The 22,212-nt window shown below is 65.0% G+C and overlaps 5 protein-coding genes across 5 annotated transcripts; 3 read left to right on the top strand and 2 right to left on the bottom strand.

Moving 5' to 3' along the window:
• Positions 1-189: 189 nt before the first annotated feature.
• Positions 190-3,196, bottom strand: ZNF646 (zinc finger protein 646). The gene is made up of 2 exons (XM_082501387.1): positions 3,190-3,196; positions 190-2,721 (listed from the first exon to the last, which is right to left on the bottom strand). Exon 2 carries the CDS (start codon positions 2,717-2,719, stop codon positions 260-262), a length of 2,460 nt encoding a protein of 819 aa, XP_082357513.1. The 5' UTR covers positions 2,720-2,721; positions 3,190-3,196; the 3' UTR covers positions 190-259.
• Positions 3,197-4,212: 1,016 nt separating this feature from the next.
• ZNF668 (zinc finger protein 668) lies at positions 4,213-7,717 on the top strand. The gene has a single exon (XM_082501386.1). The coding sequence runs from the start codon at positions 4,262-4,264 to the stop codon at positions 7,541-7,543; it is 3,282 nt and encodes a 1,093-aa protein (XP_082357512.1). The 5' UTR covers positions 4,213-4,261; the 3' UTR covers positions 7,544-7,717.
• Positions 7,718-8,667: 950 nt separating this feature from the next.
• BCKDK (branched chain keto acid dehydrogenase kinase) lies at positions 8,668-14,445 on the top strand. The gene is made up of 12 exons (XM_082501389.1): positions 8,668-8,763; positions 9,601-9,765; positions 10,004-10,072; positions 10,385-10,495; positions 10,627-10,674; positions 10,832-10,951; positions 11,048-11,146; positions 11,256-11,329; positions 11,937-12,065; positions 12,724-12,813; positions 13,324-13,488; positions 13,576-14,445. The coding sequence occupies exons 2-12, from the start codon at positions 9,604-9,606 to the stop codon at positions 13,718-13,720; spliced, it is 1,212 nt and encodes a 403-aa protein (XP_082357515.1). The 5' UTR covers positions 8,668-8,763; positions 9,601-9,603; the 3' UTR covers positions 13,721-14,445.
• Positions 14,445-15,884, bottom strand: LOC309685654 (uncharacterized protein). Its single transcript, XM_082501390.1, has 3 exons — positions 15,750-15,884; positions 15,367-15,636; positions 14,445-15,037 (listed from the first exon to the last, which is right to left on the bottom strand). The coding sequence occupies exons 1-3, from the start codon at positions 15,751-15,753 to the stop codon at positions 14,565-14,567; spliced, it is 747 nt and encodes a 248-aa protein (XP_082357516.1). The 5' UTR covers positions 15,754-15,884; the 3' UTR covers positions 14,445-14,564.
• Positions 15,885-18,368: 2,484 nt separating this feature from the next.
• On the top strand, positions 18,369-21,098 carry LOC309685655 (uncharacterized protein). The gene is made up of 6 exons (XM_082501391.1): positions 18,369-18,424; positions 19,991-20,015; positions 20,141-20,295; positions 20,386-20,527; positions 20,614-20,783; positions 20,868-21,098. The coding sequence occupies exons 1-6, from the start codon at positions 18,412-18,414 to the stop codon at positions 21,044-21,046; spliced, it is 684 nt and encodes a 227-aa protein (XP_082357517.1). The 5' UTR covers positions 18,369-18,411; the 3' UTR covers positions 21,047-21,098.
• The last annotated feature ends 1,114 nt before the right edge of the window (positions 21,099-22,212 follow it).

Raw genomic sequence — 22,212 nt, 5'->3', positions numbered from 1 at the left:
AATAAAGTGGTGGTGGTCTGCAGTCCCAGCCCCGTTTTGGGGGTCTCCGGCCCCATTTTGGGGGTCCTCAGCCCCACTTTGGGGGCCCCCACCCCCATTTTGGGGCTCGGAGCTCACTTGGGGGTGTCCCCCCCCCCCCCCAAACAACCACAATCCACCCGAAACCACTCCAAACCCACCCGAATTTAATGCCAGGGAGAGAAACGGTGTCCCCGTGTGTGTGTGTGTGTCCCCAACGCCCCCCCGGGGGACGCCCCCGTCACCCCTCGGCCTCGGCGCCACCGGGGGAGCGGTGCCGTGACCCCAAACGCTGCCCCGCGACCGCCTGTGCCGGGTGACGCCACGCTGGCGCCGCCCCGCGGGGGGAGGGGCGGGACTTGGCGGGCGACCGAGGGGGTTTCGGGGGGCGGCGGGACCCCAACACCGTCACCTCCGGCAGTTGCGCCGCCGCGGCACCGCCGTCGGAGCCCACGGGGGATTCGCGCCCCGTTTCCGGCGGGTTGGGGTGTACCGGGGAGACCCCCGGCGCTGCTAACGCCGTCTGCGGTGACGGGGACGACTCCAACACCGTCACCGGCGTGTTCAGGTGTGCCGGAGGCGCCGAAAACGCCGTTTGGGGTGTGGAGGGGGACCCCAACGCCGTCTCCGCGGCGGACGGGTGTCCCGGGGACACCTCCGCTACCTGTGAGGGTGGCGGTGATGCCGAGGAGTCCTCCAACACCGTCTCCGCAGCAGTCAGGTGTCCCACCGTCTTCTCCGCCGCCCGTAACGTTGTTGGTGGCACCAAAGAGTCCTCCAACACTGTCTCCACAGTCTCCGGGTGTCCCGGAGGCTCCTCCTCCGCCCGTAACGTGGTTGGTGACGCCGAAAAGTCCTCCAACACTGTCTCCGTCCCCTCCAGCTGTCCCATCAACGCCTCTACGGCGGTCGGCGGCGCCGGCGAGTCCACCCACGGCGTCTCCGCGGCGCCCGGCTGTGCCGGCGGTCCCTCGTCCGGCTGTAGGTCGCCGTCGGCAGTGGGTGGGTGCAGGCGCTGGTGGCCCAGGAGCTGCCGGCGCAGGCGGAAAGCCTTTGGGCAGAGGCCGCAGCGGTGCCGGCGGCGCTCGGCGTGGGTGCGGCGGTGGTTCTTCAGTGCCATGAGGTTGTAGAAAGCCTTGTGACAGGCGGCGCAGCGGAAGAGGCCGGTGGTGTGGCTCTGACGGTGGTTCACCAGGCTGCCGGCGTGCTTGTAGCTGCGGCCGCACACCTCGCAGCAGAAGGGCCGCACCGCCGCCGCCACCGCCGCCTGTTGTCTCTCCTCCTCCTCCTCCTCACCGGCACAGGCGTCGCACGCTGGTTGCCCGGTTGGCGTCGCCGGCGGTGCCGGGGGTCCCGCCTTGCAGCGGGGGTGGTTGCGGAGGTGGTTGCGGTATGCGGCGAGGTTGGGGTAGCGGCGGGCGCAGACGGCACAGGGGAAGACGCCGGTTTGGTGGGTTTGCCGGTGGTTGACCAGGCTGCCGCCGTGGCGGTAGGTCTTACCGCAGACGCTACAGGCGTAAGGGCGCCGGTCGCCCCCTGCCACGTCGGCCATGGCAGCCGCCTCCTCGGCGCGGTGGCCGCGGCTGTGCTCCCGCAGGCTCTGCAGGTCGGCGAAGGGCTGTCCGCAGTAACCGCAGATCTGCCACAACTCCTCGCCCGTCGCTTCGCCCCAACACCCCTCCAGCACCGCCGGCGGCGCCGCCGCCGGTACCGCCACATGCTCCTGCCGGTGGTGCCGCGCCAGGTCGGCCTCGCCGGGAAAGATGCCGCCGCACAGGCTGCAGAGGAAGGGCCGCTCTTCCTCCTCGTCTTCCTCCTCCTCCTCCTCGCCGGCGACACCGCGCGGTCGCCGGTGCCGGCGGAAATGCGCCTGCAGCGCCGGCAAACCGCCGAACTCCTTGGGGCAGAGCGAGCACTGGTAGATGCCGGGCGGCGGCGGCAGCGGCGGTGTTGGCGCCGCGGCGCAGCCATTGCGTCGGCGGGGGTGGCGGTGCCGGCGGCGGCGGTGTCCCCGCAGGTGTCCCTTGAGGGCGCCCAGGTTGGAGAAGCGTTTGGCGCAGAGGCTGCAGCCGAAATCGCCCGTCTGGTGCGTCTGTTTGTGGTTGATCAGGCTGCCAGAGTGGCGGTAGGTCTTACCGCACACCTCGCACCGGTACACCCGCTCGGCGGCAGCGTCGGCGGCGTTGGCGGTGCGTCGCGGTGGCGGTCGCCGTCCCCGGCGGTGTCCCCGGGCGTGGGTGCGCAGCGCCATGAGGTTGGGGAAGTGTTTGGGGCAGAGGGAACAGGCGAAGACACCGGTGCGGTGCGTGTGCCGGTGGTTGGCCAGGCTACCCCGGTGCCGGTACCGCCGGCCACACTCCCCGCAGCTGTACAGCCGTCCCGCTGTCGCCGCTGCTGCCGCCGTCTTGTTCCCGCCGCCGTCGTCGACGTCCGTCCGCCTGTCCGCCTGCGTGCGCCGGTGCGCGCGGCGGTGGCTGTTGAGGGCGGCGAGGTTGTAGAGCTGTTTGCCGCAGGCGCTGCAGCCGTAGACGCCTGTTTGGTGACTGCGGCGGTGGTTGACCAGGCTGCCGGCGTGGCGGTAGCTCCTCCCACACTCCCCGCACCGGTAACGCCGCTCCACCGATGACGGTGATGATGATGATGATGACGCCGCCGACGGTGCGCACAGGCGCTCGGGGGATGGCGCGGGTGACGCCGCCATGGCTGCGGGGGGAGGTAGGGAGGGGGTGAGATGGGGGGACGCAGGCGTCCAGGACCCACATCTATAGGGGACCCACTTCTATAGGGGACCCCCGTCTATAGGGGACCTAGGCATCCAGGACCCACATCTATAGGGGACCCAGGAGTCGGGGAGGGACCCAGACGTCCGGGCCCCACATCTATAAGGGACTCACTTCTATAGGGGAGCCAGGAGTCGGGAACCCACATCTACAGGGCCCCACTTCTATAGGGGCCCCACAGCCCCTGACCGTATAGGGAATCCAGGGCCGGAAGCCAAAGGGTTAAATCGGGGGGGGGGGAACCCCCAAACCCCCCAGATCCCCCCCAAAAACGCGGGGACCCACCCCGCTGGGTCCCTCCCCCCCCGCGGCCCCTCCCCCCATGGGGGGACCCCCCCGCCCCGAGGAGGAGGAGGGGGTCCGCGTCGACCCCCCCCCCGCGACCCCTCACCGGCACCTCCTTTTGTTGCGGGGAGACCGGAAGCCACCCCTGGCCCCGCCCCTTCCGCCTCCAGACCGGAAGCCGCGCCCACCCCCACGAAGGCGAGGGGGGGTGCGGGAGCCCCGCCCCTCCCGCTTCCGCCCCGCCCTCCCCGCGGTCCTAGCGCCCGCCGCGCCCCGGCCGGAGCCCCCCCAGGTACGGACGGTGCCCCCCCTCTCCTTCCCCCCCCCCCCCCCGGGGAATTGGCCCCCCCACCCATGGCCCCCCCTTCCCATGATGCATTGCAGCCCCCCCGGCATTGCACGGCCCTTCCCGTGGTGCATTGTGGGGCCGCCCCCCCCCCCCAAATTGCAACACCCCCCCCCATTCAACGCCCCCCAATTCAACCCCCCCTCCCAAATTTAACCCCCCCAAATTCCCCCCCCCCAATTCAACCCCCCTAAAATTCAACCCCCCCCCCCAAACGCACCAAAATTCAACACCCCTCCCCCCCAAATTCAACCCCCCCCACCCCAATTTACACCCCCCCTCCGGGGTTCCTCGCCCCCCCCCCCCCCCCATCGCACCCCCCTTCCCATGGTGCATTGCAGCCCCCCCAATCGCAACCGCATTGCGCCCCCCCAATCCCCCCCCCTTTCCCATGGTGCATTGCACACCCCTCCCCCGCCAGCGCCGCCATCTTGCCGACGACAAAGGGGGGGGAGGGGCCGCCTCCCCCCCCCCCCCCCCCCCAGGGGTGACATCCCCGTCCCCCCCAATGGGTGCAGAGAAATGAGGTGAAACAGCGGGAAATGGGTGTAAAAGGGGGGGGTGGGGCGGGGTGTCACCCCTCCCCTCCCCCGACGCGGTGGTGTGTCCCCAGGGGGCCATGGAGGAGCACCAGGAGGGTCCGGGTGGGGACACCCGCGGTGGCACCCGTGGGGACGTCGGTGGTGGCGCTCACGAGGACGTCGGTGGTGGAAACCATGGGGACATTCATGGCGGCACCCATAGAGACGTCAGTGATGGAACCCGTGGGAACCTCCATGAGAACCTCCATGGTGGCACCGATGGGGACATCAGTGATGGAACCCATGGGGACATGCACGGCGACACCCATGGGAACCTCCATGAGAACCTCCATGGTGGCACCGATGGGGACATGGGTGGTGGAACCCATGGGGACATGCATGGTGACACCCATGGGGACGTCAGTGATGGAACCCATGGCCATGGTGACACCCATGGAAACATCGGTGGTGGCACCCATGGGAACCTCCAAGATGACTCCCTTGATGACCCCCCCGGAGACGTCGGCAATGACACCCAGAGTGACATCCGAGGGCACACCCCCCAGGACCTCCAAGATGTCTCCCATGGGGACCTCCATGGTGACACCCCCGGGGACTGCGCGAAGTCGGGGAGCTGCTACCAGTGTCCCCTCTGTGCCACCACCTTCCCCGCCCCGCCGCAGGCCCTGCGCCATGCCCAGGCGCACGTGGCCACCACCTCTGGAGGAGGCACCAGGTCTAGAGGTGCCGCCACCGCGGCCGGAGGTGCCACCGCCACCAGGTCCAGAGGTGCCGTCACCACGATGGATGTGACCACCACCACCATGGATGTGACCACCACCACCTCCGGAGGGGCCACCACCAGGTCCAGAAGTACCACCACAACGAGGTCCAGAGATGCCACCGCTGCGACGGCTGCACCCACCACCTCCAGAGGTGCCACCACCACCAGGTCCAGAGCTGCCACTGCCACCACCATCACCAGGTCCAGAGGTGCCACCACCACATCGGGAAGTGCCACTGCCACCAGGTCCAGAGGTGCCACCGCCACTGTATCCGGAGGTGCCACCACCATGATGGATGTCTCTGAAACATCTGGAGACGCTGCTACCACGAGGGACGTCTCCAAAGAATCTGGAAGTGCCACCACTGCGACGGATATGTCCACCCCTTCTTCTGTGGGCACCACCACCAGGTCCAGAGGTGCCACCACCACAAGGTCCAGAGGGGCCACCACCACCAGGTCCAAAGGTGCCACCACCACCACGTCTAGAGGCACTGCCACCACAGCAGCTGCATCCAAAGCATCCGGAGATGCCACCACCACCACCACATCCGGAGATGCCACCACCATAGGGGACACGTCCAAACCAGCTGGAGGTGCCACCACCACCCGATCCAGAGGTGCCGCCACCACCAGGTCCAGAGGTGCCACTGCCACGAGGGCTGCATCCAAAGCATCTGGAGACCCCACCGCTACAACAGCCGTGTCCAAAGCTTCCGGAGGTTCCACCGCCACCATCTCTGGCAATGCCACTACCACGACAGATGCATCCAAAGCACCCGGAGATGCCGCCACCAGCATATCCGGCAGTGCTGATGCTGCGGTAGATGCACCCAAAGCACCCGGAGATGCCACCACCACCACCGCCGCCACCACCACGGTGGCTCCCTGCTCCACCTGCCCCCGCCCCGCCCCCCCCTTCCCCTGTGCCGCCTGCCCCAAGTCCTACGGCACGCTCTCCAAGCTGACCATCCACCAACGCGCCCACACCGGCGAACGTCCCTTCTCCTGCCCAGATTGTCCCAAATCCTTCGCCGACCCTTCGGTCTACCGCAAGCACCGTCGGGGTCACGACGGGTTGCGTCCCCACCGCTGCGCCGCCTGCCCCAAAGCCTACGCCGAGCGCAAGGACCTCCGCAACCACCAGCGCAGCCACACGGGTGAGCGGCCCTTCCTCTGCGCCGAGTGCGGCAAGAGCTTCGGCCGTTCCTCCTCCCTCGCCTGCCACCAGCGCATCCACGCCCCGCGCAAGCCCTACGCCTGCGGCACCTGCGGCAAAGCCTTCACCCAACTCTCCTCCTTCCAGAGCCACCAGCGCGTCCACACCGGGGAGCGCCCCTACCTCTGCCCCCAGTGCGGCCGCATGTTCTCCGACCCTTCCAGCTACCGCCGCCACCAACGCGCCCACCAGGGGCTCAAGCCCTACGGCTGCGGGGAGTGCGGCAAAGCTTTCCGGCAGCCAGCGGATCTGGCGGTGCATCGGCGGACCCACACGGGCGAACGGCCCTGGCGGTGCGGGGAGTGCGGCAAAGCTTTCGTGGCCTCCTGGGACCTCAAGCGGCACCGGTTGACCCACACGGGCGAGCGTCCCTGGCGGTGCGGGGAGTGCGGGAAGGGGTTTTGGGAGAGGGCGGCGCTGGGCAAGCATCGGCGGACGCACTCCGGCGAGAGGCCCTACGCCTGCGGGCGCTGCGGGAAGGGCTTCGGCGGCGCCTCGGGGCTGCGCAAGCACGAGAGGACGCACGGGAAGCGGGAGGCAGAAGGGGGGGACAATGTGGCCGCCAGTGTGGGGGCAGACATGGCCGCCGGGGCTGGCCTCAACATGGCTGCTGGGGGTGGCCTCAACATGGCCGCCAGTGGTGGCCTCAATATGGCTGCTGGACCCGGCCTCAGTATTGCTGGAGGTGGTCAGGGCATGGCCACCAGACTTGGCCATGACAGGGCTGCTGGAGCTGGCCACAATATGGCCGCTAGAGCTGGCCACAGCATGGCTGCTGGCGCTGGGCATGAGGCAGGTGGTCAACCTGGCCATGGTATGGCCATCAGCATTGGCCAAGAGGTGGGTGGTCAGCCTGGCCACATTGTGGCCACCAGCGTTGGCCACGGCATGGCCACGGTCACTGGGCATGACATGGGTGGTCAGCCTGGCCACATTGTGGCCACCAGCATTGGCCACGGCATGGCCACGGGCGCTGGGCACGACATGGGTGGTCAGCCTGGCCACATTGTGGCCACCAGCGTTGGCCACGGCATGGCCACGGGCGCTGGGCATGACATGGGTGGTCAGCCTGGCCACATTGTGGCCACCAGCGTTGGCCATGGCTTGGCTGTTGGCATTGGGCACGACGTGGGTGCCCAACCTGGCCACAACGTGGCTGCCAGAGTCGGCCACAATATGGCCACTGGAGTTGGCCATGACGTGGCCAACAGAGCTGGCCACCAAGCCGGCCGTGAGGTGGCCGAGGAGGGGGGTGCTCAACCTAGTCACGAGGTGTCCGCTGGACTCACGCACAGCATGGCCACCGCCCCTGGCGCGGGGCCCGTGGGGGCCACCGGAGGAGCCGCGGGCTGCGGAACCCCCAACATGGTGGCCCCAAACATGGTCGCCGCCAACATGGCCGCCCCCATTGGAGCCCCGGGGGCGTGTCCCACTGGTGGGGGCGTGGCCCTACCTGACCCCGCCCCCGCGGAGCCCCGCCCCTTCGCCTGCCCACTCTGCCCCAAGCGCTTTGGGGCCCGGGCGGGGCTGCGCAAGCACCAGCGACGTCATGGCCCCGCCCCCTCCCCACAGGCCCAGCCCACAGCTTAGCCACGCCCACAGCCTGTCTCTCCCTGGCCCCGCCCCTTTGCCACGGGGGGGCGGGGCCTCTCCAGCCCCACCGGCTATGACAGAGGGTGTGGCTCCTCGGGGGCGGTTCCTCGTGTGGCCCCGCCCCCTTTCTCCTCTCTCCTTGGAGTGTTAATGGAAAATAAAAAGCCGAGTCTCCGCCTCCATCTCGTCTCTCTCTGACCCCGCCCACCCCAAAAAGGGACCCACACCTCTGGGACCCCTTCTTCCCCCACCCCACAGGGGACCCCGGACTCTGGGAGCCCCTCGTGAGGGCCCCAGGTGAGTGGAGACCCCCCCTTCCCACCCCCCAACAAGGCACCCAGGCACGTGGGACCACCTCATGAGGGACCCCGGCCTCTGGAACCCCCTCAAGAGGGACGCAAGTGTCGTCTGGGGACCCACATACCGACCCCTCACAAAGGATCCGGGCACCCAGGGACCCCCTTCCCACACTGAAACGAGGGAACCAGACATGTGGGACCACCTCCTGAGAGAATCAAGGGTCTGGGGCGCCCCTTACAGCCCCCCAGCAAGGGACCCCGGCCTCTGGCACCCCCTCATGAGGGAATCGAGTGTCTGGGGCGCCCCTTACAGCCCCCCAGCAAGGGACCCCGGCCTCTGGCACCCCCTCATGAGGGAATCGAGTGTCTGGGGCACCCCTTACAGCCCCCCAGCAAGGGACCCCGGCCTCTGGCACCCCCTCATGAGGGAATCGAGTGTCTGGGGCACCCCTTACAGCCCCCCAGCAAGGGACCCCGGCCTCTGGCACCCCCTCATGAGGGACCCGAGTGTCTGGGGACCCCTTCACCCCCCACCCCAACAGACCCGGGCATCCGGGACCCCCTCGGGAGGGCCCCAACCACCTGTGGAGGTCCCCCCCGACGCCTGCACTGCCCCCCTCCACTCACCGGCGGAGCAGGGGACGTTCCCTCCCGTCCCCTCCCGAGACTCCATTTCCCGTCGTGCCTCACAAAATGGCACCGCCCCCACAAAATGGCGCCGGGCTCCGCCGCGCCGCGCGCATGCGCGAGTCTGTCCCGCGCTCACCGCCCTTCGCGCCGCGCACGCGCAGTGCGGCACCGCCCCCCGCCGGACCGTACCATTCTGAGGGGAGCGCGGGGGGGGGGGGGGACGACGGACGGACGGGGCCACGCTGAGGGGAGCCGTGGGGGGAGTCGGCCGGCTGGGTCCGCTGGCTGGTGAGTGGGGGGGGCGGACGGCCGCGTCCCCGCTGGGGGGGTCGGGGGGCGTCCCGGAGCTCGGTGAGTTGTGGGGGACGCGGGGGCTGAGGGGACAAGTGGGTCCCGAACGGCTGAGTCCCCTGTGGGGGCCGAGGCTGAGGGGCCGGGGGGGGCCCGGAGGCCTGGGTCCCCTCTGGGGGGGCCGGGAATGGGGTCCCGGAGGCCTGGGTCCCTTTTTTGGGGGGACACTGAGGGAAAAAAGGAGTCCGGGACGCCTGGGACACCTCGGGGGGGGGCGTCCGGGACGCATGGGTCCCTTGGGGGGGGTGTCCACGGGGGTTTCGTGGGTCCTTGACAGCTGTTCGGGTCCCTGAGGGGCTGGTGGGGGGCAGACCCCTGAGTCTCTTTGCCGGGGGGGGCTTGTGGGGGTCCTTGGGGGTGTTTGGTTTTCCCTGGGGGGGTTTGTGGGTCCTTGTGGGGGCCGTGGGGGTCCCTGAGGGGGCCGTGGGGGTCTTTGGTTGTTGTGGGGGTCCCTGGGGGGGATTGTGGGGGTCTTGGGGGAGTTGTGGGTGTGCCTAGAGGGGGGTTATGGGTCCTTGTGGGGCTGTTGTTGTCCCTGGGGGGGCTGTGAGTGTCCCTGGGGGGGGTTGTACAGGCTTGTGGGGCTGTGGGGGTCCCTGGGCGGTGTGGGGGTGTCCTGGGGGGGTTGTATGAGTCCTTGGGGGGTCTGGGGGGTCTCTCTCCCCCTGCCTGACCCCCCCACATGGCCATACCCGGGGGGTACCCTGGTGTGCAGAACCCCCCCTTCCTTGGCTGCCCCCCAACTTCCCCCCCCCCCCCCTCCTCCCCTTCCAGGAGATGCTGCGGCGGGTTTTGGGGGGCCGGCGAGGGGGGGCTCTGCCCCTCCGTCCCCCCGCCCGGGCAGCCGCCGACCAGACCCCGCCTGACCTGGCCCGGGAACGCTCCAAGGCCGTCACCTCCTTCTACCACCAGCCCGCCATTGACATCGCTGCTGAGAAGGTGGGACGCCACCGTTTGGGGGGGGGGCCCCAAAGTCTGGGAGGAGACCCCGACATCTGCATGGGGCACCCTGGTGTCCGTGGGGGGACGCCGGAGTCCGGGAGGGGACCCCGCTGTTGGCAGGACCCGGGTGTCGCAGTGTCATAGAGGTCTTGGGAGGGTACGTGGGGGGGACCCGGTGTCTGGGGGGGGGACCCCGGTGTCTGGGTGACACCTCCCGCACTGTCCCCCCTCGCAGCCCTCGGTGCGCTTGACCCCCACCACCATGTTGTACTCGGGGCGCTCGCAGGACGGCAGCCACATCCTGGTGAGTGGGGGGCCCCAGAGTTTTGGGGGGGACCCAGGCGTTTGGGGGGGACCCAGGTGTCTTGGGGAACCCAGGTGCCAGGGTAGGGGGGATCCAAGTGGCTTTGGGGGTCCGGGTGGGAGGGGGGTTCCAAGGGACCCCAGTGTCTGGCTGGGAGGGGGCCCAGCAATCTGGGGGGGGGGGTCCGAGATGGGAGTGCCTGGGGTTCCGGGTGGGTTTGGGGACCCGAATCGCTTTGGGGACCCCGTTGCCCGGTCAAGGGGGGACCCACATGTCTGGCTGCCCCTCTTCTCTGCCCCCCTCCTCCTGCAGAAGAGCGCCCGCTACCTCCAGCAAGAGCTGCCGGTGCGCATCGCCCACCGCATCAAGGGCTTCCGCAGCCTCCCCTTCATCATCGGCTGCAACCCCACCATCCTCCATGTGGTGCGTCCTGCGGGGACACCCCGGTGTCCAGGGGGGGGGACACTGGTGTCCTGGGGGTGACCCCGGTGTCCGGGGAGAGGACCCCGATGTCCGGGTGCTGATTTTGTGTGTGTCCCCCTCCCCACCCCCAGCACGAGCTGTACATCCGTGCCTTCCAGAAGCTCAGCGAGTTCCCACCCGTGAGTGTCACCCGTGTCCCCGCCTTGCCCTGCCCTCACGTCACCCCCGTCCCCGCCTCACCCACGTCGTCGCCCCTCCCTCACCGCCGGGTGACGGGGCGGGACAGGCGACAACCCGCCGTCACCCGTTGTGTCACCCACGTGGCGGTGTCCCCAGATCCAGGCGCGGGGGGACGAGGCGCGGTACTGCGCCCTGTTGCAGCAGCTGCTGGAGGACCACAAGGACGTGGTGACGCTTTTGGCCGAGGGGCTGCGCGAGTGTCGGCGACACATCCAGGTACCGCACAGCGGGGTCCCTTTTGGGACGCAGGGGGGTGGCGGGGTGTCCCCCCCGGACCCCTGTTTATCCCCCCTGGACTCCCGTGTCCCTCAGGACGAGCGGCTGCTGCGACCTTTCCTGGACAAGACGCTGACGTCGCGCCTGGGGATGCGCATGTTGGCTGCCCACCACCTGGCCCTGCACGAAGACAAGGTGGGACGGCGCCTATAGGGGCCGGGGAAGGGGAAGGGGGCACCTATAGCCCCCCATAGGGGCCCCCCCTCACCCCTTCCCGCTGTGCCCCCCTCCCTCTTCCCTGTAGCCCGACTTCGTGGGCATCATCTGCACCCGCCTCTCCCCCAAGAAGCTCATTGAGAAGTGGGTCGACTTTGCCCGGTGAGGTGCCTATGGGGCTATAGGGGCCCTATAGGGGGCTGGGGGAAGGTCCCTATGGGGCCGTAGGGATCCCCCTGCAGGCTATAGGGCTTTCTACAGGCATTTTTGGGGGGCTATAAGCTTTTCTCCGGGGGTTCTGTGGGCATCCCTATGGGGTCCTAAAGACACTGTGGGGCACCTATAGGGCTATATAGGCCTTATGGAGGTTTTTATGAGCTATAGGAGTTCCTGTGAGGGCTCCTAGGGGGTTACAGGAGCTCAGTGGGGGTTCCTATGGGGCCATAAGGGTCCTATGGGGCTCCTAAGGGGCTGTAGGGGGATCCTATGGGGTTTCTGGAGGGCTGTAGGGTCTGTGTAGAGCTATAGGAGCTCTTATGAGGATCTCTGTGGGGCTATAGGGACCCTGTGGGGTCTATAGGTGGCTATAGGGGTTCTTATGAGGGCCTTTATAGGGCTATAGGGGTCCTATGGGGCCATAGGGTTTCCCAGGGGGTATTTATGGGTCAGGGGGTGGGTGTTCCTGGGGGTTTCTCTGAGGGCTCGTATAGGGTTGGGGTTGGTGGGGGTGACGGGGGGATGTTGTCCGGGTGACACGGGGGGTCTGCAGGCGGCTGTGCGAGCACCAGTACGGGAACGCGCCGCGGGTGCGCATCAACGGGCACGTGGCGGCGCGCTTCCCCTTCATCCCACTGCCCCTCGACTACGTCCTGCCCGAGCTGCTCAAGAACGCCATGAGGTATGGGGGCTATAGGGCTGAAGGAGGAGGGGGGATGTGGGGATTCACAAGGGACATATGGGGTATTTTGGAGGGGAAGGTGGGGTATGGGGCCTTAAAGGGGTGTGTGGGGTCTGTAGGGGGTGTGTGCGGTCTATAGAGGGTGTGTAGAGCCCTACAGGGAGGGTATGGGGTCTACAGAGGATGTATGAGGTCCCATATGGAGGATATGGGTCACTAAGGGGGTGATGTGGGGCTATTGGGGGAGATATGGGCTTTTCAAGGGGGGACAAAGGAGGTTACTGGGTTCTATAGGGGTTGTGTGGGGTCTATAAGGGTGTATGGGACCTATGGAGGGTGTGTGGGGCTGCATGGGGGGTGTAGGGAGCCTATGGGGGAATATGGGGCCGTAAGGGGGGGAAATGGGGCTTTACGGGGGAAGTGGGGGTTTCTGGAGTGGGTAAAACAGGCTACAGGAGCCTATAGATGGTACATAGGGTTTTACAGAGAACGTATGGGGCTTCCAGGAGGTGTATGGGGTCATGGGGGGGTATATGGAGCCGTGGAAGTGTATAGGGGGACATGGGGAGCTGTATGGGGCCGTAGGGGGATATGGGGGGCTGTAGGGGGGGTGTATGGGGCCATAGGGAGCTATAGGGGACGGTGTGGGGCGGCGCAGGGCGACGATGGAGTCCCACCTCGACACCCCCTACAACGTCCCTGACATCGTGGTGACCATCGCCAACAACGACATCGACCTCGTCATCCGGTACGGGGGCGTCCCCGGGGTTGGGGAGGGGTCCCCAGGGTGTCCCCGTAGGCGTCCCCAAGGTGGCCTTAGCTACTGGGGGGTCCCCTGGCGTCCCCACACTCTCAGGGGTGGTCTCCATGGCGTCCCCATGTCCATAGGCGTCCCCAAGGTGGCCTTAGCTACTTGGAGGTCTCTAAGGTGTCCCCACAGATGGTCTCTGTGGTCTTCCCACGTTCTCATGGGGAGGTTCTCCATGGTGGCTTTGTGATCCCACGGCTGCCCTTCATCGTGTCCCTATGAGGGGGTTCTCCACAGTGTCCCCACGCCCACAGATGTCCCCAAGGTGTTCCTATCTATCGAGTGTTCTCCATCGTGTCCCCATGGATGGTTCTCCGCGGCGGCCCCACGCCCCTCCCCAAGAGGCTCCTCTCTACCAGGGGACCTCCAGCCCCTCCCCTCTGGTGCCCCCCATCTTCGGGCCTCCCCTGAGAGGTCTCCCTGGTCTGTGTGTCCCCCCCTCTCCCCCAGGATCTCCGACCGGGGCGGTGGGATCCCCCACGACCTCCTGGACAAGGTGACCGAGTACCACTTCAGCACGGCGGAGGCCAGCGCCCAGGACCCACGCTTGGGGGGTCCCTTCCGCAACCTCCTGGACAACCTCAGCAACAGCGGCCAGGCCGCCCCCATGCACGGGTACGTCACCACGGGGGGACACCAAGGGGGTTCCCCCCCCCTTCCCAGATCTCGGGGACACCCTGGTGACCCACGGCTGCCCCACAGGTTTGGGTTCGGGCTGCCCACCTCACGCGCCTACGCCGAGTACTTGGGGGGTTCGCTCTGCCTGCAGTCGCTGCAGGGGGTGGGCACCGACGTCTACCTGCGCCTGCGCCACATCGACGGCAAGGGGGAGAGCTTCCGGATCTAGGGGGCCCGGACCCCCTGCGTTCCCCCTGCCCCACCACCCTGGACACCTGGGTCCCAGAGACCCCACTGGTGGACGTTCGTCGTCATGGAGGTCAAAGTGCTCCTGGAGAACCCCCCCCCACGTTGGACGTTCATCATCATGGGGGTCAAAGTGCTCTTGGAGAACCCCCCCATGTTGGATGTTCATCATCATGGAGTTCAAGGTGCTCCTGGAGACCCCCCCCACGTTGGATGTTCATCATCACAGGGGTCAAAGTGCTCTTGGAGAACCCCCCCATGTTGGATGTTTATCATCATGGAGTTCAAGGTGCTCCTGGAGAACCTCCTGTGTTGGACACTGATCATCGTGGAGGTCAAAGTGCTCCTGGAGAACCCCCCCATGTTGGACATTGATCATCATGGAGGTCAATTTGCTGCTGGAGAACCCCCCCCCCCCACCCCGGACATTCGTCATCATGGAGGTCAAAGTGCTCCTGGAGAACCTCGCCATGTTGGACATTGATCATCATGGAGATCATGGTGCTCCTGGAGAACCCCCCCACGTTGGACGTTCATCATCATGGAGGTCAGGGTGCTCGGGGACACCTGTGTCCTTTGCTTGGACATTGGGGCACCCCCCCACCCAACCAGGACATTGGGGTTCCTGACCTCTCCCCACCCTGTTTGGCTTCGTTAGGGGCCCCCTCGTTACTGGAGCGGGGCGCCACCCTCATTAAAGCTGCAGATGGTGCCGTGGGGAGAGGGTTTATTGGGGACCCGGGTGGCCGGGGCAGGGAGGGGGGACAGGAGGAGGACGGGAGTGGGGAGGAAGGCTGAGAGGGCATCTTGGTGCCCCGAAGCCCCATTCAGCCCATTTCTTGCCCCAAATCCATCTTCGTCATTAGCATCTTCCCCCTTCTCATCGTCTTTCCTCTCAGGGTGTCCATCGTCTTCCTCAGGGTGTCCACCGCCATCCTCCACCTCACCGTCACCTTCTTCCTCCTCAGGGTCTCCATCCTCCTCCTCATCATCACCTTCTCAGCATCTCCATCTTCTTCCTCAGCATCTCCATCCTCCTCCTCCGTGGTGTCTCTACCTTCATCACCATCTTTCTTCTTGTGGTCTCCATCCTCCTCAAGGTCTCCCTCTTCGTTCCCATCCTTCTCACAGCCTCCACCATCTTGTTCCTCAGGGTCTCCATCCTCCCCCCCGTGGCCCCCATCCTCCTCCTCACCATCACCTTCCTCCTCAGGACCTCCATCACCATCTTCCTCCTCAGAGCCTCCATCTTCACCACCATCCTCCTCCTCAAGGTCTCCATTTTCCTCCTCAGGGTCTTCTTCCTCAGAGCCTCCATCCTCTTCCTTGCCACCCTCTTCCCCCTTGAGGTCTCCATCTACCTCCTCACCATCACCTTCCTTCTCAGGTTCTCCATCTTCATCCTCAGGTTCTCCATCTTCCTCCTCACCACCCTCTTCCCCCTTGACGTCTCCACCTTCCCCCCTCAGTGTCACCTCTCCTACTCAGCGTCACCTCCTTCCTCTTCCCCGGGGTCTCCATCCTCCTCCTCCTCACCACCACCTTCCTCCTCGGGGTCTCCATCACCTTCCTCCTCGGGTCCTCCATCCTCAGGGTCTCCATCTTGATGGGCTCCATCTACCTCCTCACCACCACCTTCCTCCTCAGGTTCTCCGTCTTCCTCCTCGGGGTCTTCTCCACCTTCCTCCTCAGGTTCTCCGTCTTCCTCCTCGGGGTCTTCTCCACCTTCCTCCTCAGGTTCTCCATCCTCCTCCTCAGAGCCTCCATCCTCTTCCTCACCACCCTCCTCCTCCTGGTGGTCTCCATCCTCCTCCCCACCCTCCAGGTCCACCGGCGGTTGACAGCAGGGACAGTCGGAGCGGTGGGAGGGCTCTGCGTCGCGACGGGGGTTGTAGAAATCTGTGGGGTGGACACGGGCGCCCACCTCGCACCTACGGGGCGGCTGTCCCCTACAGGACGCGTGCCGCCGGTGGGGCGCGGCGTCGGCGCGGCGTTGGCGCTGGTGGACTCACCCATGGTGCCCGGCTCCTCCAGCCGCTCCAGGAGCTCCAGCAGCGCCCGGCAGGTCTCCTCGCCGCGGGCCAGCGCCAGCGCCCGCAGCCGCCGCGCCCAACCGCGTCCCCCCGGGGGGCCCAGCGCCGCCGCCTCCCCCGGCCCCAGCGCCCCCGCGCGCCGCAGCCCCGACACCAGCGCCCGCCCCGGCACGCGCCGCAGGCGCCGCTCCAGCCCCGCGCCCTCCCCGCGCACCGCCGCCAGCGCCGCCATGGCCGCCGGGCGCACCGCCGCGGGAGGGGGGCGCCGGGACCTACAGGGGAGGGAGGGGAGGAGAGGTACGGGAACGCCCGATCTATAGGGGATGGAGGAGAGGAGAGGTACGGGAACGCCCGATCTATAGGGGACGGAGGAGAGGAGAGGTACGGGAACACCCGATCTATAGGGGATGGAGGAGAGGAGATGTGCGGGAGGAGAGGAGATGTGTGGGAACACCCGATCTATAGGGGACGGAGGAGAGGAGACATGTGGGAACGCCCGATCTATAGGGGATGGAGGAGAGGAGAGGTACGGGAACGCCCAATCTATAGGGGACGGAGGAGAGGAGATGTACAGGAACGCCCGGATCTATAGGGGATGGAGGAGAGGAGATGCGCGGGAGGAGAGGAGATATACAGGAACGCCCAATCTATAGGGGACGGAGGAGAGGAGATGCGCGGGAACGCCCGGATCTATAGAGGATGGAGGAGAGGAGATGTACAGGAGGAGAGGAGACACGCGGGAACGCCCGATCTATAGGGGAGGGAGAAGAGGAGATGTACAGGAGGAGAGGAGATGCGCAGGAACGCCCAATCTATAGGGGATGGAGGAGAGGAGATATACAGGAACGCCCAATCTATAGGGGACGGAGGAGAGGAGAGGTACGGGAACGCCCGATCTATAGGGGAGGGAGGAGGGGAGATGTACGGGAACGCCCGGATCTATAGGGGATGGAGGAGAGGAGATGCGCGGGAACGCCCAATCTATAGGGGATGGAGAAAAGGAGACGCGCGGGAGGAGAGGAGATGCGCGGGAACGCCCGATCTATAGGGGACAGAGGAGATGCGCGGGAACGCCCGATCTATAGGGGACGGAGGAGAGGAGAGGTACGGGAACGCCCGATCTATAGGGGATGGAGGAGAGGAGATGCGTGGGAACGCCCAATCTATAGGGGAGGGAGGAGAGGAACCGTATGTGAGTGCCCGGACCTATAGGTGATGGAGGAGAGGAGACATATGTGAGCAACTGGACCTATAGGGGACAGCAGAGAGGAACCATACATGAGCGCCAGTACCTATAGGGGATGGAGGAGAGGAACCGTATGTGAGTGCCCGGACCTATAGGGGAATAATGGAGAGGCCCCAGCTCTATAGGAGACACTGGAGAGTCCCTATATGTGAGTGCTCAGCCCTATAGGGTCCCCCCACTGCCCATACCGCCCCACTGACCCTCCCACACCCTATAGGGGGCCGGGCCAGACCCTATAGAGCTCCCCCCTGCCTCACCAGCCCTATACCCCCGTTCCCTACCTGCTCCCGGCCCCTATGCGGCTCCTATATGGCCCTTATAGGGGCCCCCGGGTATTTTTAGCGCTGACCTTTGGGGGTGGCCAGGCCGGGCCCACGTGACATCAGCCAGCATGGGCCCCATAGGCGCCCCCACCCACCCAATCCGGGGTGCCTATAGGGTGGTGGGGTCCCTTATAGATGCCATATGGGCCTGGGTAGGGTAGGGGGTCTCTATGGGTGCCCTATAGGTGTCTATAGGGTCCCCATGGTGGAGCAGAGGCGGGCGGCTGCCCCTGTAGGTGTTCTATAGGGTCCCCATGAGGGAGCAGGAGCTGGCGGGTGTCGCTATAGGGTTTCTATAGGGTTCCTGAGGCAGCAGAGGCCGCTACAGCGTTTCTATAGGGTCCCTATGGCAGAGCAGAGGTCGGTGGGTGCCCCTGTGGGTGTTCTATAGGGTCCCCATGAGGGAGCAGGGGCTGGCGGGGGCCGCTGTGGGGTTTCTATAGGGTCCCTGTGAAGGCGTGGGGGCTGGGGGGTGTCGCTATAGGGTCCATATGAAGAAGCGGGGGCTGGTGGGTGTCGCTGTAGGGTTTCCACAGGGTTCCTGAGGCAGCAGAGCCCCCTACAGCGTTTCTATACTGTCCCTATGAAGGCGTGGGGGCTGGTGGGTGTCGCTATAGGGTTTCTATAGGGTCCCTACGAGGGAGCAGGAGCTGGTGGGTGTCGCTATAGGGTTTCTATAGGGTCCCTGAGGCAGCAGAGGTCGCTACGGCGTTTCTGTAGGGTCCCTATGGCTCAGCAGGTGTGGTGGGGGCCGCTATAGGCTCCCTACGACGGCGCAGAGGCCGTCGGGCGCTTCTATAGGGTTCCTATAGGCGCCCTATGGGGCAGCGGCGGCCGCCCGGGTCCCCACGGGGTCGCCTCGGCCCCGCCCACAACCGTAACCCCGCCCCTCGCAGCCCTTGAGCCCCGCCCCTCCGCGGACCGTACCACCGGGGAGGGAGGAGGGGGAATCGTCCCACCCCCCCGGAAGTGGCACGCGCCGGCGGAGGCTATAAAGGGCGGGGCGGGGCGGGCGGGGGCGCAGTGCGGGCGCCACGTGGAGGGGGAAGCGGCGGATCAGCGCGGCGCCGCCATGGCCTCCAACGGTACGCGGCGGGGAGGGGGTCCCCACGGCCCCCCCATCCTCATCCCGGCGGGTGGGGGTTCCCACAGCCCACCCCTCACCGGGGGGGGGGTGTGTCTGTACATCCCATTGGGGGGGGGGGGGGAATTACAGCCCCTTCGGCGCCGGGGGGAGTATGGAGGGCGTCTTGGAGCACCCCGCCAGCACTGAGGGGGGGTTTGGTGCTTGAGAACATCTGAACTGGGTTCTCAGGGCCCCTCAGCCCTGAGGGGAGTCTTGGGGTGTCGATGGCAGACGAGCGGCGGGCCCGGCCCCCCCCCCCCCTCCCCCGCGGCGGGGGGATATACGACCGCCATGCCGCTTTCATTGTCTGTTTTTATAATATGCTATCCGTACGTGACATTTTTTCGTTTTTACTTTTATATTTTAGTGCGCAGTTAAGGAGGTTTTAATCTTAACGGTGTTGGAGGAACGGGGGGGGGCGGGCTGTGATTTGACGGCTCCCCATTTATTTCTGCGGTGCCCCGGGCTGTATAATTATTTTTTAAATTAATCACGCCTCCCCGCCTTTTTTTTTTTTTTTCCCCTCCTTTTCCCCGCCGTTTCAGCTTGATCCCACCGCAATTTTTTTTTCAGGTTTAAAATATTTTTTAATAAAGAGATGAAAGGGGAGGGGGGATGGGGATGTAGGAGGGCGGACAAAGCGCCGCGCCCGGCTGCCCCGCGATGAGAAAATGAAGCTATAAAAGGATAATTTAAATAAAATTAAAGGGGGTTCGGGAGGGGGGGTGGGGGTGGGGGGGTGGTGCTTCTTGGTGGGTTTTTTTTGTACCACGCGCCCCCCCCGCGGTGTAACGCCCCCCCCCCCCCCCGCCCGCCATTTTGTGGGCCGCGGGAGGGGCGCGGCTTTTCCAGCTGCGCCACCGCCGCCATTTTGTGCCGCCGCGCATGCGCCCGCGCGCTGCCGCAGTCCCTCATCCGGGTCCTCCCCGTTCAAATACCCCCCCCCCCACACCCCCTCCGGTGTCAATAAATACCCCTCGAAACGTGACGGGGGGCGGAGGCGTTTGCCCCTCGCGTGGGGCTGAAACCCTTCGTTTTGGGTGAAACCCTTCGTTTTGGGTGAAACCCTTCGTTTTGGGTGAAACCCTTCGTTTTGGGTGAAACCCTCACAGTCCCCCTTCGCGGGGCGGAGGAGGCGCTCCGCTGTGAGGCGGGAGGCGGCGGGAAGCGGCCGCCATCTGGCGGCGGGGAGCGCGGCCCCCCCCTTTGTGTTACGCTATACGTGAGGAAAACTTCAAGGTTGGGTTTGTTTTTACAGGCGGAACGTTGAATTTATTCCTTAGATGCTTTTTTTTTTTTTTTTTTTACGGGGGGTAGTGGCTCTTAAAGCAGCCACTTAGGTTTTTTTGAGAGGATAAATACCCGGCACCCCCCAGCATAGTGGTTTAGCTTGGTTGGTTGTGCGTTTCAGGGATGTAAAATCAGCAATTTTGGGCCTTAAACCTCAAAACCACGCGTATTTAGGTACGTGTATGTGTATTTACGCCACTAACGGTCTTTTTTGGGGGGGTGTTTCTTCCTGCAGACTACAGCCAGACGGCGACGCAGAGGTACGCGCTACCCCTTCTCCTTACGTTCAACCTCACCCACCGCCGTCCTCGGGAACAGCGTTGGGAAAGGAGCGTTTTTTGGGGGGGGGGTTTCACGTGGGGTTTCTCTTGGCTTTTTGCGGCAGCTACGGGGCGTACCCCACCCCGCCGGGGCAGGGCTACTCGCAGCAGGGCAGCCAGCCCTACGGCCAGCAGAGCTACAGCGGCTACAGCCAGTCCACCGACACCTCCGCCTACGGCCAGAACAGCTACAGTTCCTCCTACGGCCAAACCCAGAGCAGTAAGCTGCCCCCCTGACACCTCCCGCCTCCTCCCAACGGGCGCTTTCGGGGCCGTTTCACCCCAGGTTTGGGGTGTTTCGCCCCCGCAGGCTACAGCGCCCAGTCCACCCCCCAAGCCTACGGCAGCACCGGCGGCTACGGCAGCGGGCAGAGCTCGCAGACCTCCTACGGGCAACCTTCCTCCTACCCCAGCTACTCCCAGCCGCCGGCGGCCAGCTCCTCCACTGGCAGGTAGCCACCCGCCGCCCCCAACTTAGCCGCCGGGTGAAAAGAGAAGATGAGCCTTTTGATTAACACGGTGGCTTTTTTTTGGGTAGTTATGGGAGCGGCTCGCAGAGCTCCAGCTACGGCCAACCCCCCAGCGGGGGGTACAACCAACAGTCGAGCTACAGCGGGCAGCAGCAGAGCTACAGCCAGCAGTCCTCCTACAACCCCCCCCAGAGCTACAGCCAGCAGAGCCAGTACAACAGCGGGGGCGGCAGCGGATGTGAGCACGCTGTGGTGGGGGGGGGTCCAGGCCACGTTGGGGGGGGGTTTTACGGTTTCTTAACTTGTTTTTATTTGGTTGTAGCCAACAGCTACGGGCAGGAACAGTCGTCCATGAGCGGCGGCAGCGGTGGTTACCAGGAGCAGAGCGGCTACGGCGGCGGGCAACAGGAGCGGAGCCGCGGCCGGGGCGGTTACGGCCGAGGCGGCTACGACCGTGGTGGCCGCGGGAGCCGGGGAGGCCGCGGAGGCAACCTCGGGTAGGTGTCAGGGGACGGCGATTTGGGGGGAAATCGAGGGTTTTGTTTTAAGGGGAGGGGGGGAAGGAAGAAAAGTAAAAAAAAAAAATCCTCCAGAAACCGGGGGTGGGGGGAAAGGGGGAGAGGGGAGGTGAACGCCCGCCCCGCTCAAGCGGGTTTTAACCAAAATCGGCGCAAGCGCCCCTAAAAAAAAATAATAAGATAAAACATAAAAAAAAAAAGGCAAGGCGCCCGGTGGGGGTGCTCGGAGGTGCCTGAAGTGGTAAGACACACAAAAAAGGTGTTTTATGGGAAAATTTAAGCTACAAAACCACTCAGCAAACCTGGTTGTCAAGGTCACTTGTAGCCTCCGGTGCCGGCTGTGGTCACGGTGGGGGCGTGTGCCCCGGGTTTTTTTTAAAAAAAAAAAAAAAAAACAAAACCAAAAACGAGAAAAATGGTTGGTTTTGAGGTCACTGCAGAAAACGATGTTGATTTTGGGGGAAAAAACCCGCCGGTTTTGGGTATGTGGGAGATGTTTGACACTGATTGATGGGTGATAACCTGGAGTTGGAGTGTCTTTGTGGTGTCCCGGTGCACGAAGGGAGGAGGAAAACGCCCCCCCCCCCCAAAAAAAAAAAAAGAAAAAGTAATAATGGTGGTTTTAAAAGGAAAAAATAATAGATGGTTTTGGGGTTTGTGCGCGTGTCGCCCCCCCGCTTTTAGGCTGAGAAAGCCGCTTTTTGGGGCGGCCGGAGGTGAGTATCGGCGGGGGCGAAGCCGCGCTTGCTTGTTTGTGTTGCCGCTGCTGTTGTGCCTGTTAACAAACTCTGCGTTTTGTGTGCTGCAGGTGTGAAAGGCAGCGAAACTTTCGCAATTCTCCGCTCTTTTTTGGGTTTTAAAAAAAAAAAAAAAAAAGGCATAAAGGGTGAAAAGGGCAAAAATAACAAAACAACAACAACAAAAAAAACCTATTTGTGAAGGGCCCCCTCCCCTCCCCCCCCCCCCCCAAAAAAAATGCAAACTCCTACAGGAACGAGGGGGGGAAAAGCGACGACGAGCGGTGGGGAGGGGGGAGACGCTCCCGCTGCGGGGGCTTGGCTGAACGCAAGGGGGGTGCCCCCCCCCCTTTTTTAAGAAAAAAAAAGGGGCAAAATTGGGGTTTTTAATGATTTTTTTTTTGGATCCCCC

The sequence above is a fragment of the Vanellus vanellus genome (genome assembly GCF_965231255.1).
Source record: "Vanellus vanellus genome assembly, contig: HAP1_SCAFFOLD_1796, whole genome shotgun sequence".
NCBI lineage: Eukaryota > Metazoa > Chordata > Aves > Charadriiformes > Charadriidae > Vanellus > Vanellus vanellus.
This window is presented reverse-complemented; position numbering and strand designations above follow the sequence as displayed.